Here is a 15,000-nt window from a genome sequence, read left to right as displayed (position 1 = left end):
TTTCATTTTTTATTTTTTGCATAATGTGGATTTTTAAACAATCCCACCCAGCTTCATGACGCGGACGCTGGCCGTCATCGAGTTGCATCTCCGGTTAGAGACTGTGGCTGAAGTATCAGAGGTGGAGAGGAGCCGCTCCTCTCTGCAGTCGCTCATTAAAATATCATCGTGTTTCATTTTGTGTCACCGATTACAACCGTGACCTCTGATTTACCAGCTTCACCTGCCATCGGAGTGATTTTAGGAGACTGCGCTTCAAGGTTTTCTCTCTTATTAGTCAAAATAACTGTTATAATCTCTGAAATCAGATCAAAATCAGTTTGTTGGATAAACACATGAGGGAAAAAGCTAAATCTTTCATTTCAGTAAGCTAATGTTGTGTGAATTACACTAGCTGGAGAGCTAACCACTGCCTCGCTAGCCACTCGCTAGGAACATGCTAGTGCTAATCAGTCATATTTCTAATTGTGTCTTGTTGATCAGATGTATTTCAGATAAAACCTTCTGGTCAAATTTAGTATTTTCCTTGCAAATTGTCTCATTTTAAATTCTTGCAGGATTGGTTAGTGAGTTACGTTAGCTGGAAAGCTAACTACTAATTTGCTAGCTGCCCACTCACAACAGCCTCTGGAGCCTGATGGATCCCTGAAGCTGTAAGCTAACGAACATTAGCATCACTGAGATCACTGTATCTGTATCAGAAGCTGTGAAGGAATTCAGACACAGCTAGCAGCATGTTTAGCATCAACAATGAGCTGCTAGAAACCAGGATTTATTTTAGAATCATACAATTAAAGATTTTGTCCACAACTGCTGTGATCTCAGTAGTTTAACAACAACAATTCCTGCTAGCGAACGTTAGCATCAGCTGTGTAGAAAGGCGGTGTAGCCCGGAAGCTAACGGTGAAGAATTAGCTTCAGTCAAATAAGATGGAAAATGATTCTCATCTCAGTCTGTGTTTGTATGAGAACGGAGCGACGCCATGAAGCTCGATTGTTGTTCAGAAACTTACAGAAGCAAGTCCCAGAATTATCATTTAAAAGGTTTAGGTTCATAAAAGTTCAAATAATCTTCACAAAATGATCTTAAATTGTCAAAGAACTGTTTGAATTGACAGAATCTGATAAATCAAAGGTCATGATTTAAAACACGTTGGTCTGCTGTCAGGTGAAACACACCTGTGTGATGTACGTGTGTGTGTCTCACGAGGGAAATCAGAAGTCAGAACAAATAAAAGTCCATTTTTTTTGACACCCCTGATAATTAGTGTACAGTCCCTTCAAAATAAAAGCATCCTTCTGAATCAAGCCAACGTGACAAATGTTTGAAAGCTTTTTTAAATTAGTCTGCGGATCAGTCGTCCTGGTCCGACTTGCTGTCTGTCTTCCCTTCTCGTGAGCTCTCGTCCATCAGCTGCGTCGTGTCTTTGCCCTTGTCGTCCCTCGTCGAGTCCATCTGGCTCCTGCTGTCACCTTCTTCCTCCTCCTCCTCCTCTTCCTCCTCTCCTTCCCTGAAACTTGCCTCCTGTCTGTCTGTCACCTCCTCGTACGTCTTTTTGTCCACTTCCCTCTCCTCCTGTCCTCCTCCCTCGCTGCCGTCTCTCAGGATCGTACCGCCTCCGCCGCCGTCCTCCTGCTGGTCCTCGGGGTCCGAGTACCCGAGCGGCCCCAGCCCCTGCAGGTAGGCCCTCCGCATCAGCAGCTCGGTGGGCTCCATGCCCCCGACCACCACGCCTCCTCCTCCCTTGTCCCTGGCCTCCCTCTCGGCCGCCTCGCGCTCCTCCGCCTCCCTCTTGCAGTACGAGTATCGGTGGTTCATGTGCTGCGAGTACGAGCCCGAGTGAGAGAAACGCTTCCCGCACTTGTCGCACTGGTAAGGTTTCTCTCCGGAGTGGAGGCGCGAGTGTTCGATGAGATGGTGTTTGTGTTTGAAGGCCTTCTTACAGATCTGACACTGGTGAGGACGCTTCCCTGCAGAGACACAACACACAGGAGGAGGACGGTCAGCGCCAGGAAGACGTGAGCGCACAGCAGAGACAGAAGAAGAAGAAGACACATCAGCTGACTCACGACAACAAACAGGCAGCAGACACACGAGGACGACTTCACACCGTCATGTTCAACATCTGGTCTGTGAGTGTTTCTGTGTGTGCAGCTGAACCCTGAGCTGCTGATGTGATGATGTCATAGTGAGTGAAACAGGAAGTGACACCTGAGCCGCTGCAGCTGCGTCACACCTGAGTACAGAGAGCCGGACGCTCGCTTACATCACCTGGTGTCATGTGAATAAACTAGATGTGTGAGCAGAGTTTATTACGTTCAGACAACACACTTTACTAGAATACGATTTGATCAATGGAACTTAAATTATTGATTTTAAATTATTAACATTTTCTGGATGCATTTTCCTAAACGTTTGACTTTCCTTCAGCTTGTCCTCATCAGAAAACGGACATAAAGGTCGACTGTGAATGCAGCTTATTACAACCAGTGTTAGCGTTAGCGGTCAGGTGGTGACCTCTACAGGCCGGAGTGGTTATCGCAGCAGCAAAGGAGGAAGTCAGGTGGAGCATGAGGAGCAACAAAGGACCAAAAGTCAATGGAGAGTTAATTTAACTCATAACGTTAACGTAAGAACATAACGTAAACAAAATGTAGGAATATAATATAAGTTACACTAGTAAAGAATCCTGTCAGATAATAATAATGAACCATGTTTGTCTTTGTCTTCTCTTTATAACTCTGCTGCAGAAAACATCTGTGAGCCAAAATCACGCTCAGACTTCATAGAAATTAAATAAAAGTGGAACTCTCTGAGCTGATTGGCTGTGATTCTGTTAGGGGACACATGATTGGTCTGTTTGATCTGGATGTTGTGTATGAAGCTGTTTCTAATCTTAATTTAAATTCTGATGTACAAACTTCAGGAAGCTTCTAAATGATTTAAACACATTGTCTCGCTGACTTCCTGTCGGATCCAAAATAAGACTCCTGGCTACCGTCCATCTGTTGCCACGGCGATGCTAAGGCGAGGCGGGATGCCACGAGCAACATGAACCTGCGACGGGCTGATGACATCACATTAACAGATTTCAACCTGAGGAGGAGCAGGGATCCTTCACAGCCATAACTCCGCCCCCCTACCTCCTGACACACACACACACACACACACACGCACACACACACACACGCACACACACACACACACTCCTGAATTTACTACAAACTCCATACGAGCGGAAATTTCTTCCATCTGACTCTGAACAGGATGCTTCAGTCTGCTGCCAACCGACAGGCTGAACGCCGTCCAAACACACGTCCTACGCACACATGCACCAAAAACACAGCTTCACCCGGGCACCGCCAACACACACACACACACACACACACACACTCACTCAGTAAAACACACACATGCAAGGAAAAACACGCACTAACATGCACAGCTCCACACAAACACACATGCAGGCAGATCGTAGCTACAAATAGACCTGGAACGCCTGAAACATCCACCATAGCTGGCATACTTCACTGTAACACACACACACACACACACACACTCACACACACACACACACACACACACACACACACACACACACACACACACGGTGCAGCTAAAATAACCGAGACGGTGGATTCCTGCTCTGAGTGACGGGGTGGGCGGGGGGGCGACATGAACGACAGATGATGCAACTGAGTGAAAGAGACGAAGGTAGAACAGGTCACAGCTCTTTAAACAGGACGCTGCTCAGGTAACAGCATGTTTGTGCTTTCTACCAAACTCCATTCAAAAAACACTCAATTTAATTTTACAGACCGGTTTCGGTTGATTTATGCCGAGACGCATCAAAAAGTTGCAGTGACAGATCATAAATTAAGAAAGTAAACTTTAAAAAGGTTTGTACCAAACTTCACTGGAAAAACACTAATTTTAAACACTCAGATTGATTTATTCAAAGACAAATCAGAATGTCCCAACAACAGAACATAAATTAAAAAACTTTAAATGATTTGTTGTTTGAATCAAACTTCAGTGAAAAAAAAGATTTTTATCAGCCTGATATTTTCAGGACAGTCGGTACGATCATCTATTTGGGATTTCTACCAAACTCAATAAAAAAAAAACAAGTTTTACCGTCCCAGTCAGATTTGGTTTATTTGTCCTGAGGTGCATCAGAAAATAAGAATATAATATAATAATAAAAGAACATAAAGAGATTAAGAAACATAAATCCACACAAAGTTTGACCCAAAGATGTTTTTCATGATTCGTGCGCCTGCTGACATGAAAGCAGCTGTAAAAGATCGGCATCTTTCTGTTGGTTACTTTGTGGTTTGTGCCAAACTTCACTGAAAAAAACACTAATTGTAGTTTTTAAAGAATGATTCAGTTTTATTTGTGCCTGGATTTTAAACTGAGGTGAATAAGAAAGTTTTGATTCCTGGATGGGTCAGAACCGGAGTAAATAAAGAAAATTATGAGAAAAATGGAACATCATCTGTTATGAATTTAGTTGCAGTCACTGAGCTGTAATTAAATGTTTGTGGTTTCTACCAAACTTCATTGGAAAAAACACTAATTTTATTTTTATAGATCAGATTCGGTTAATTTATGCAAAGATGCATCAGAAAGTTCCAGTAAAGAGAATTCAAGAGGAAAATGTGATTTCAGCCCGACATGTTCTGATTCTAAAATGTCGGCTCTCAGGTAAAATCAGTCAAGTCAAGAGAAAAATGAGTAAAAGAAACTTAAACCCACACAACGTTTTACTGCAGAGTGATTCATATGAAACATGTGACGGGGCTTTAAAGAGGGAGTCTTTTGGTTGAATGTTGAAAATAATGCTTCAGGTTTATTTGTGCTCAGATTTTTTTAATGTTAATTTTAAAAAAAATAAATAAATAAGGGAAAACTGTCCAAACATTAAATTTAACCCACCTAACAAAGATTTGATTCAAATCGAAATGCTGTCTAAATAATTTGTTGTTTGTAGTCAACATGCAGGAATTTAAACTATATCTTGACATTCACAGTTCCTCCATATTTAACCTGACATGTTTGGATTTAAAGGGACGAGCACTCTGTGACCTGTCTGTGGTTTCTACCAGACTTTTATGATGATTCATGTTAACAAATCAAAAACTGTTTCCTGAACGTCAGAACAGAAAGAAAAGAAGAATAATATCTGTGACTGTGGACCTGATAATAAATCAACTCTCACCGATGTGTTAATAACATCCATTTCATGTTTGCTGTATCTGACGTACCTCCATGTTTCAATATTAAATGGCTGACAGATAGTTGAACTGTGAGATGTTTACTGCTGTATTCATATCACAAACTGTTTGTTTCCAGTTCAGAAGTGGAAGAAATGGACCATCTCTCTGCTGTAATGAATATTTCCTTTTGATCTTCCCGTACAGCCACAGCGCACACACACACACACACACACACACACACACACACACACACACACATGCACAAACAGCAACACATGCGAACATGCACACCTCCTCCTCCTCCTCCTCCTCCTCCTCCTCCTCCTCCTCCTCCTCCGTCTCTCTACACAAACACATCACAGTGTGAATGAGATGCCGCAGAACATGTTGCCTATATTTGGGGCGCTGCATGTTTATGTAATCCTCTCCATATTAAATGATCCCTACCCCCCGCTGAAAAGAAAGGAACATGTTAAAGGCCATGGTTTACAGAGAACAAAACAGAAAAAAGAGCGGCAGAGAAAAAGAAAAAACTACAAGTGGGGGAGCTACGTGACTGAAGTCAAAACAAAAAGGAGAGAATGAAACAAAACTCTGTAGACATGAGATATGAAGGGAGAGGGCACAAAGCATCGGGGCTGGGGTAAAAAAGAAGTGTCCAAATGTTATATATACCTGTGTGCTCATATTTGTGTCTTAGGAGGGAACTGGTCTTCTGGAATGTTTTGTCGCACAAGTCACACGCGTACATACCACTTTCAGTCTTCTTAATCTTCTTCCTGGAGAGCAGCGAATCGCTGTCTGTCAGGTCGTCCAGGCCTGACAGATAGTCCGCCGTCCCGTCCAGCAGCTCCCCCTGAGACACAAGCACAGATCGTTTCAATACGTCTGATAATCCCACACCTGTCGACTTCACACGCAGAGACACCTTCTGCTCCCACCCCCCACCGCCTCCGTGATCCCAAGTCTGGACAGGGCTTAAAGGCCCAACCTGGGTAAGTCCCCTTCATCCAGGAGACACTTAAAAAAGAGGGGGGATGTGTGGCAGGAGGAGGTATGAGTGAAATGTTGGGAGTTTGTTTATAGATAAAGACGGAGAACAGGTGAGCAAAGTTTTGTGATTTGTCACTGGACCGAATTGTGTCAATTCCCCCGAGAAACAAGAAGGAAGAAACAGAACTGAAAAAGTGAGAATCTCATCACACGGACGGCTGTTGAAACTGAACTATTCACCTAAAGGCAGAATGAGTAAGACTGTCCTCTCAGTTATCATTAAGACCTACCTGAAGTGTCTAGAGGTGCATGTATCTACAGTAAAACATGTGTACCCGACCCAAACTACCCGGGCTGGGACTGTAATAATGTCCAGGTATGAGTCCGACTTGAACCGTCACTTGCTGTGGTGCTCTCTAGATTTTTTTTTTTAAAAATACGGTGTAAAAAGAGGCTTCAATTGATTTAATATCAAACCCTGAGCATTTTAAACCTGGACTGTCTAAATGTAGCCTATCCAATATAGTGTTTCCCACACATATAATGTATACATATATTGCCCTGTATAATATTGATTATTAAAAGGAAAACTAAATGTATATTATTTAGGAAGATTAAAAAAAACAGGTTGTTGACGTTGCTCTCGGTCTCAACCCTGGTGTAGAAAACTGATTTTGACATGTTTAGGACATTTCTGGACGTCAACCTTTAGAAAACATCTGCACACGGGATGTGAGGGCTAGACTTTATGAGAACATAGTGACCAGGTGCCAGATCGTAGCACCACGAGCATGCATCCTACAGGAGCCTGAGAGGATTATGTGTTTACAAACCACAACCAAGAAATCCCATTCATTCCACCTTTGACCAAACAATTTCAACACAAGGTCCAACCCAGATAGCAAAATTGTTGTGGCCTACACCACACATCCAGCCCACATACAGATCCTGTGCCGTCCACTCCTGGTTGCCAGATCTGTCACGTGTCAGCCAAGAGTGAACTGAGTAAACCTGAACTGGGCCAGATCCAGCCCACCAGAATAGAAATGAACTGGACCAGATTGTGGCCATGTTATGGGCTGCATGTGGTATGTGGGAAAAATGAACGTCTCTGGTACAACTTTGTATGTGAGGGTAGCATCTGTTCTGGAACTGCTGCTTTTGATCATTCCACACTGTCTTCCTCAGCAGATGGAGTTGGACTAACTTCTTGCCATTGCTGGCCTAAATGTGAGGGTCGAAAGTTGACTAATGATCTTGAAAATAGTACTTAATGGTGGCATCGTCGGGCAGGTGGTCAGGTGCCCATCATAAACCACCATGTAGGCAGAAAATACCAGAAACAGAAGCTGGTATGAAAGAGACAATTGGGAACCTTCACCTGCTGACAATGATCGCATGATATGATCAAAAGCTGCAGAACAGCGACTAAGAACCAAAACACACAAGCCTATGGATTTTGTTGTATGCCCTCCTGCTAACGGCAACATGATCAGCAAGTCAAGATTTCTAGATACAGTCCTTCCTGCTTCCCTGCATGATGTATGTCAATTAATTAAAACATTCAGTTGGAACACAACCTCAATATAGTAGCACTTCCTGTTCCATTGAATGGGCAGATAAGGAAATGGATTGTTGGGCAGTCTTACCTGGAAACCTGGTTTCCGCTGATACTTTCTCCTCTGTTGCATTTCAGCGAATGTGGCCGCCCCGGTGGCGTAGGTGTAGGCCATGTGAGGCAGGAAGCTCATGGGGTCGAGGCCTGGGTAGGGCCTGAGACCGGGGATGGAGGCCTGGGCAGGAGACATGAAGGTAGGTGGAGGAAACGCTCCATGAGGCGGCAGAGAGGTGTAGACGGGACCGCCGGTGAAGGGATTAATCCCAAAGATGGGACTGGTGCTTTTCTCCAGCTGGTGGACAGAGTTCCCTCCACCATCAGAGCCCAGAATCTCCTTCTTGATGTTGACCAAATCTAAGGGCCCGGACAAATGCTCTCGACCATGAGCCTCGCCGTTGCGCTCAAAGATGAAACCATTGGGTCTGGGTCGCTTCTCTCCCACAGAGATGAGCCTCTGCGCCATGTGTTTGGGCAGCGACAGATCCAGAGGTATATCCCCGTGTGCATCCTCAGAGGCCAGGCTGTTTGGAGTGTAAGAGCTGCTCTGAGAGTTTTTGGAGGAAGTTGAGGAAAGGTTGAGGGGTGACGGTGTGTTGCTCCTCAAGTGGTCCAAGGGGTCGTGTGGTTTGTCCCCTGTTGTCTGCCTATTGGCTGTAAACTGGTTGGCCTTTATGAATCTGTGGGAGGCGTCACCATTAGTGAAGCCTCCGTGTAAATCTACAGCAGGAAGTGACATCGGTGACCGGCTCAAGCTGTGGTTGATGCCAAGTTCACCACGGTCAGGAGGCGGAGACTTTTTCCTCAGACTGCCTCCATGTTGGTTTTGGTTCTTCCACTGGGCGAACCACTCCTTGACAAACTCTTGAGGAAGGCCGACAGCAATTGAAATCTTGAGCAGTTCCTCTGAGTTGGGCTCAGTGTTCATGGCAAAGTAGGCCTTGAGCACTGACACGTGGTCCTTGAAGGGGTTGATGGGGCTGGTGGCTCGCTCATTAGTGGTCAGCTCAGATGCCATAGCCCCCTGGCGGCCAACAGGACTGCTCTCAGCCGGCTGCAGGACCGCCTTGATCTCCTCGTTCATTTTGCACAGGTAGCGCTCATGTTGATGCAGTGGGATGGGCCCCGCGAACGTCTCCTTGCAGTACTGGCAGGAGAAGGACAGGAAACTGTTCTGTCCATCGTGGGATTTCTCCTCACCGCTGAGATCAGTTGAGTGGTTTGGCTTCTCCTTCTTTACGTCCACCTGCCTCTTGGACTCGTCTATCAGACTCTTGGCCTCATTGACCTTCTCCAGCGTGTAGTCGATGATGCTCTTTGTGGGGCTGCCATGACCCCCCACCTGTAGGCCAGCCAGCTTCTGCTCCTCCATCTGGGCGCCCAGCTCCTTCATGTAGGCCCTGAGCTTGGAGATCTCCTCTGGGTTCCCGTCCATCTTCTGCCTGAACACCGTGTTGTCCACGATCTGAAGCACCTTCTGCACCTCACTCAGGTTGTTCCCAAAAGCCCCTGGGTATCCCAGCAGGGGGAGGTCCAGCCCCAGGCCTCCAAGATGTTGATGGGGGCTCTGGGAGGAGCTGTGGATACTCAGCGGACTCCCACCCCGGCCATTCAAGTAGACCCCTGCTGCTCCGAACCCATGCTGTGAGGCCATCAGCAGCCGGTACTCGTTGAAGTCCATCGGCTCGGCTTTGATGTCAAGCTGCCCCTGCTGGTCTGGAGGGCCGAGCGGTCGCCCATTTTCCAGTTTGTGGCGGAGCTGGGCGAGGGCGGGGCTTCCAGGCGATGAGGTCGTGGAGTTGGGGGAGGAGCCAGGCTTGTTTCCGTTGCGGACTCGTCCATTGACGGCGATCAGGCCGATGCACTTCTTACTGCTGATGTGGGAGCTGTAGGATCCGGAGTGGGAGAACCGCTTCTTACAGTTGGAGCACTCGTAGGGCTTCTCGCCTGCAACACAGCACCAGTCATTATTATCTACACTCAAATTAATGTAGTTTTATTGTGTTGGCAGATTTTACTTGACTCTGTGATTAGAATCAGTTGATTATGTGAGGCTACATTTTTGTCCACATTTCCACAGTCAGGCTTTTTTCTATTGGATCCTTCAAATCATCATGACTTTTCATCCAGCGCCGTCATCAGGTCAACATTTCTTTGGTTTATGACCAAAGAGCTGCTAGCATAACGATGCTAGCAAGTAGAGTCTGAGTCTGTTTGTTTTGTTATTGTAACGTTGGTTTTTAGCTTCTAATTGCAGTGACAGATTGAGATTTATTTTTTACCTTTATCTGTATATTTGTGACTAACAAAATATCATCCGTCAAATAAATAATCAAATAAATAATCTGCATTCAACTCATTAGTTGTCAACTACTAAATTAATCGGCAAATATTTTGATAATCGGTGTTAAAAACATTTCTGATTCCAGCTTATTAGATGTGAATATTTTATTTTCATATTTTTGGTTCCACAAAAAAAAAAAAAAGAAGTGATTTGACAGTTTTTTAACATTTCATAGAAAATAAACTAAACACTCGTTCCTCAACAGATCAGATGGTTTCACTCCTCAAACTGAATATTTACAAGTTTATCTTTAATCTTCAGTTTGGGTAAATTAACACATTTAAATATAATCTCAGACATTTTTAACTATTTTTTAGAGCTTCAACAATTAGCTGATTAGTTTTCAACTATTTCATGAATCACTTTGAAAACTGATTTGAGTAATTTTAAGAAGAAAAAAAATGTTAGATGTGAATATTTTCTGGTTTCTTTCCTCCTCTATGAAATAAACTGAAGATCTTTGGGTTGAGGACAAAACACTGCTCAACATTTTACATCACTTTCTGACATTTATCAAACCAAACAAATAATCAGTTAATGCAGCATTTAATCGACATATTAATCAACAATAAAATAGTTTGCTGCAGCTCTATACACACATATTTTTCTTCATATATTACATTTTTTCCCCTTTATAGTTTATTTCCTTTCCTACTTTTATGTGGCAGTTTCAGCCTCAGTCAGTCAGATCAATATTTATCTACAGAAGAGTGACTTGACATAAATGTGTGAGTATGAATCATTCATGTAGCTGCTCAGGATTAGTGTTGCTGCTATAATGGAAAACATACTCAGATGGATAAAATCAGTTTGTTAATTCAAAGAAACGTTCTGAGTGTGTTTGTGTTGAGCTCTGATCTGAAACGGGTCGACTGACTCTTCAGAAAATGTCATGAGTCATTCAGGAAGATTATTACTGATCAGACAGTGACGACTCACCGCTGTGAATACGAAGATGCTCCTTCAGGTGATGTTTGTATTTGAAGGCTTTTCCACACTCGCTGCATTTGAACTTGCGGTTTCCAGCTCCTTCGTTGAGCAGCGGCGGCTGCAGACACAGAAACAAACAGTTAGAATGTGATGAGGATGAGTGGGAGTCGCTGAGCACAGAGGGAAGACGATTACAACGAGACTGTGGAACACAAGAAGCTGACGGGGAAGTTTAATAGTATTTAGTGAAGCAGATCTGATCGTGACAGAGACTCTTCTTCTCTTTTCATCTGCAGCGTTCTGAGAAACGCTGTGGGCTGACTTTGTTCAGAGGTAACAGTCTGTCTGTAGGTGCATTCCCAACATTCACATGCAAATACGCAGATAAACAAACACAAACAGGCGGGGGGACTGAAACATCCCACACCAGATAAGAACAAGAACCACTTCTTCTTCTCTAACTGGAATAAAATGGTTAAAAAGATTTCAAACCAAATAAACGATGTGAGAATCGAGAAAAAACTCAAAGTGCAGCACGGCACAACCAGCGCTTCTGATCACGATTGATCTATGAATCATTCAGTCAATCAAATGTCAGAATATTACACAAATAAAATGCTGATCACAGTTTCTCATCGTGACGCCTTTAAATGTCTCCATCAGAAACTCTTCATTTACTGTCAGAAGTGACAAAGAAAAGCAGCAAATCTTCACATTAAACGATCCGACCCAGACAGATGAGATGGTTTGTACAAAAGTAAAGAAAGAACTTAATGTGGAACCAGACGGCCCGTTTCATTAAGAACCTGAGGTAGAAGAGAAAACTGAAACTTTCTCTTCTTCATTTTCTTCTCTAAGAAAAGACGCAAATCCTCAAATTCTATCAGCAGGAAACTGACCGACACTGTCTTTGAAACACTTTCGGCAGCTCGTGTTCGACACTTTAGTGAAGTAGTGAAACTGATTTGTGGATTAAAGAACAATCAGACAGATTTTTCTGCTGACACAGCAGATCTGCTTCCTGCTTTCTGGTCGACTGGGCTCGCCGTCCGCCGTGTTTCCACAGTAAGTCCTGACGGTCTCTCTTTAACAGTCTAACTGGGAGGAGGTACACAAATAAACAGGCACTTAAAGTCATTTGGGGATTATGATAGTTTAAAGCAGCGGGGAAAAGACCATCTGCTGCGGGTCCAGGGGGGCGGGGGGGTCAGGTACAGGAGACGTGATCTGAGGAGGTCTGAGGCTGCCGGGCTTAACTCAGGAAATCTCATTATGATCACAGCGTAATTGGAAAATTGAATGATTCACTGCTTAGTTACCGACTCTAATGTGAGTTTTGGATGGTGAGCGGCAGCAAACAGGCGTGTGCAGGAAACATTCAGCAGCAGCTTATTATTAGATTATTTAACACCCCCGACTGTGTTCGACGCCGCCGAGGACGACACAATGTGAAATATTCAGATTAAAGCAGAAGAGGTCTGTGTGTCTTTATTAGTGTTTAATTTCTAATCAAATCTGTTCCACTCTCTGTTCCAACAGCTGATGTAAAAACTCAGATGGCCCGAGGACGTTAATACGCTCCAACATCCCCCGCGTGAAGCACTCAGCGAGGGGGCGGGAACACAGCTGCTGACGAGCGCCACGCCGCCACGGCAACATACAGGAGGACAGATTAAGATTTCAACAGGCTGAAAACATCACGGAGGCTACAAATGAGACGAGATGCTAATGGTCAGACTGGGAGGACTGGGAGGACTGGGAGGACTGGAAGGACTGGGAGGACTGGGAGGACTGGAAGGATTGGAAGGACTGGGAGGACTGGGAGGACTGGGTGGACCGGAAGGACTGGAAGGACTGGGAGGACTAGGTGGACTGGGAGGACTGGGTGGACTGGAAGGACTGGGAGGACTGGGTGGACCAGAAGGACTGAGAGGACTGAGAGGACTGGGAGGACTGGGTGGACTGGGAGGACTGGGAGGACTGGGTGGACTGGAAGGACTAGAAGGACTGGAAGGACTGGGAGGACTGGGAGGACTGGAAGGACTGGGAGGACTGGGTTGACTGGGTGGACTGGAAGGACTGGGAGGACTGGCTGCACTGGGAGGACTGAGAGGACTGGGAGGACTGGGAGGACTGGAAGGACTGGGATGACTGGGAGGACTGGATGGACTGGAAGGACTGGGTGGACTGGGAGGACTGGGAGGACTGGGAGGACTGGAAGGACTGGAAGGACTGGGAGGACTGGCTGCACTGGGAGGACTGGAAGGACTGGGAGGACTGAGAGGACTGAGAGGACTGGGAGGACCGGGAGGACTGGATGGACTGGGTGGACTGGGAGGACTGGGTGGACTGGGAGGACTGGAAGGACTGGGAGGACTGGGAGGACCGGGAGGACTGGGTTGACTGGGAGGACTGGGAGGACTGGGTGGACTGGAAGGACTAGAAGGACTGGAAGGACTGGGAGGACTGGGAGGACTGGAAGGACTGGGAGGACTGGGAGGACTGGGTGGACTGGAAGGACTAGAAGGACTGGGAGGACTGGGTGGACTGGGAGGACTGGAAGGACTGGGAGGACTGGGAGGACCGGGAGGACTGGGTTGACTGGGAGGACTGGGAGGACTGGGTGGACTGGAAGGACTGGAAGGACTGGGAGGACTGGGAGGACTGGGAGGGACGATGAGTCCTTAATCCTCTTCCGAGCTGAACAGACTACAGGAGCTGCTGTTTATTTCTCGGATCGGTTTGTTTTTTTGGTTTTCAGATGAAAAGTTTAGCTTCTAAAATGTCGGTAAAAGTGACAAACAATGTTAATTTCCTGCTTCCTTTAGCAGCCAGAACCACCAGAACCACCAGAACCAGCGAACGTTCGAGCCACCTTGTTGGTCCGACACTGGTTCCAGTCCGACAGTGTTGCAGGAACACGACTTTAAACTCATCTAAGTTTCTTCTATGCCCGGCCCAGAGCCGACAACAGCCAATGAGTGATGTTTGGACGAAGTTACTGATCCATTAATAGACACAAAGGCTTGTCGTCGGTTCCGTCTGAGGTCCGATACTGGTTCAGCTTAAATGGTTCTCCAGGCAACAAGAACACGTCATCTAACAGTTTATTCACCAAACGACTGAAGCATGAACGAAGACAATAACGGTGAAATGTATTGATGCTCAGCGCTGAGTGAAGTCTGGGATGAATACTGGCATGTGAGGAGGTCAGTGTCGGCGCCGTGGGTCCAGGTGTGTCTCACCTGGTCTCTGGTGGGCTTGTGCGTGGTCATGTGACGCTCCAGCTGCGTGCGGTGGCTGAAGGTGTCGGCACACAGCGGGCAGCTGAAGATCTCCTCGTTCTTCTCGTGGCGATATTTGATGTGTTCCTTCAGAGACGTCAGGCGCTTGTAGCCGCGGTCGCAGTATGGACAGGTGAGCAGCTGGGCGAAGTCGTCAGGTGTGCCGGACAGCAGGTCTGCAGAGAGAGAGGAGGGGTCAAAGGTCAGGGCAACAGGAAGTGGACTTATGACTTTATTGTCTGAACAGTTTCGGAGCCCTCGTACATTCTTTAAAATGAACTTTCTAAACACACAAAGTCTCCTCGTGCTTCCTGTGCGACTCACCGTGCTCGCTCTCGTCCTGTCCGATGGCCTCCGGCGTTCCCAGTCGTGTCACCTCCTCTGGGGCTTCTGGGTAAATGATGGCGGTGTCGCTGCGCTGCAGGTACTCGGCGATGGTTGCCGGGTGACCGTCGCCCTCCTCCAGTTTACGTTTCAGGAAGTACTCGTCCAGCTCGGAGACGCCGTCCAGTCGCTTCACTGAAGACAGGAAACAAACAGGAAGTGATGTCAGCGTCATGTTTCTGCTTGTACAGGTCGTCCAGGCAGCGTGTTTGATTATATGTGATTAT

At 46.0% G+C, this 15,000-nt stretch overlaps 1 protein-coding gene across 1 annotated transcript in view; it reads right to left on the bottom strand.

Moving 5' to 3' along the window:
* Nucleotides 1–14,948, bottom strand: part of zeb2a (zinc finger E-box binding homeobox 2a) — a 16,235-nt gene extending 1,287 nt beyond the window's left edge. Inside the window, exons 1-6 of the mRNA XM_030429523.1 lie at nucleotides 14,714–14,948; nucleotides 14,351–14,565; nucleotides 11,115–11,223; nucleotides 7,866–9,778; nucleotides 5,899–6,079; nucleotides 1–1,971 (exon numbers count right to left, since the gene is read on the bottom strand). The exon at nucleotides 1–1,971 is cut by the window's left edge and continues 1,287 nt beyond it. Coding sequence (XP_030285383.1) covers nucleotides 1,355–1,971; nucleotides 5,899–6,079; nucleotides 7,866–9,778; nucleotides 11,115–11,223; nucleotides 14,351–14,565; nucleotides 14,714–14,948 — 3,270 coding nt within the window. The 3' untranslated portion in view covers nucleotides 1–1,354. The remainder of the gene's footprint in view (nucleotides 1,972–5,898; nucleotides 6,080–7,865; nucleotides 9,779–11,114; nucleotides 11,224–14,350; nucleotides 14,566–14,713) is intronic.
* Nucleotides 14,949–15,000: the final 52 nt, after the last annotated feature.

The sequence above is a fragment of the Sparus aurata genome, chromosome 9, assembly GCF_900880675.1.
Source record: "Sparus aurata chromosome 9, fSpaAur1.1, whole genome shotgun sequence".
In the NCBI taxonomy this organism is placed as follows: Eukaryota; Metazoa; Chordata; class Actinopteri; order Spariformes; family Sparidae; genus Sparus; species Sparus aurata.
The sequence above is the reverse complement of the archived record's forward strand: the minus strand, read 5'-3'. Positions and strand labels throughout refer to the sequence as shown.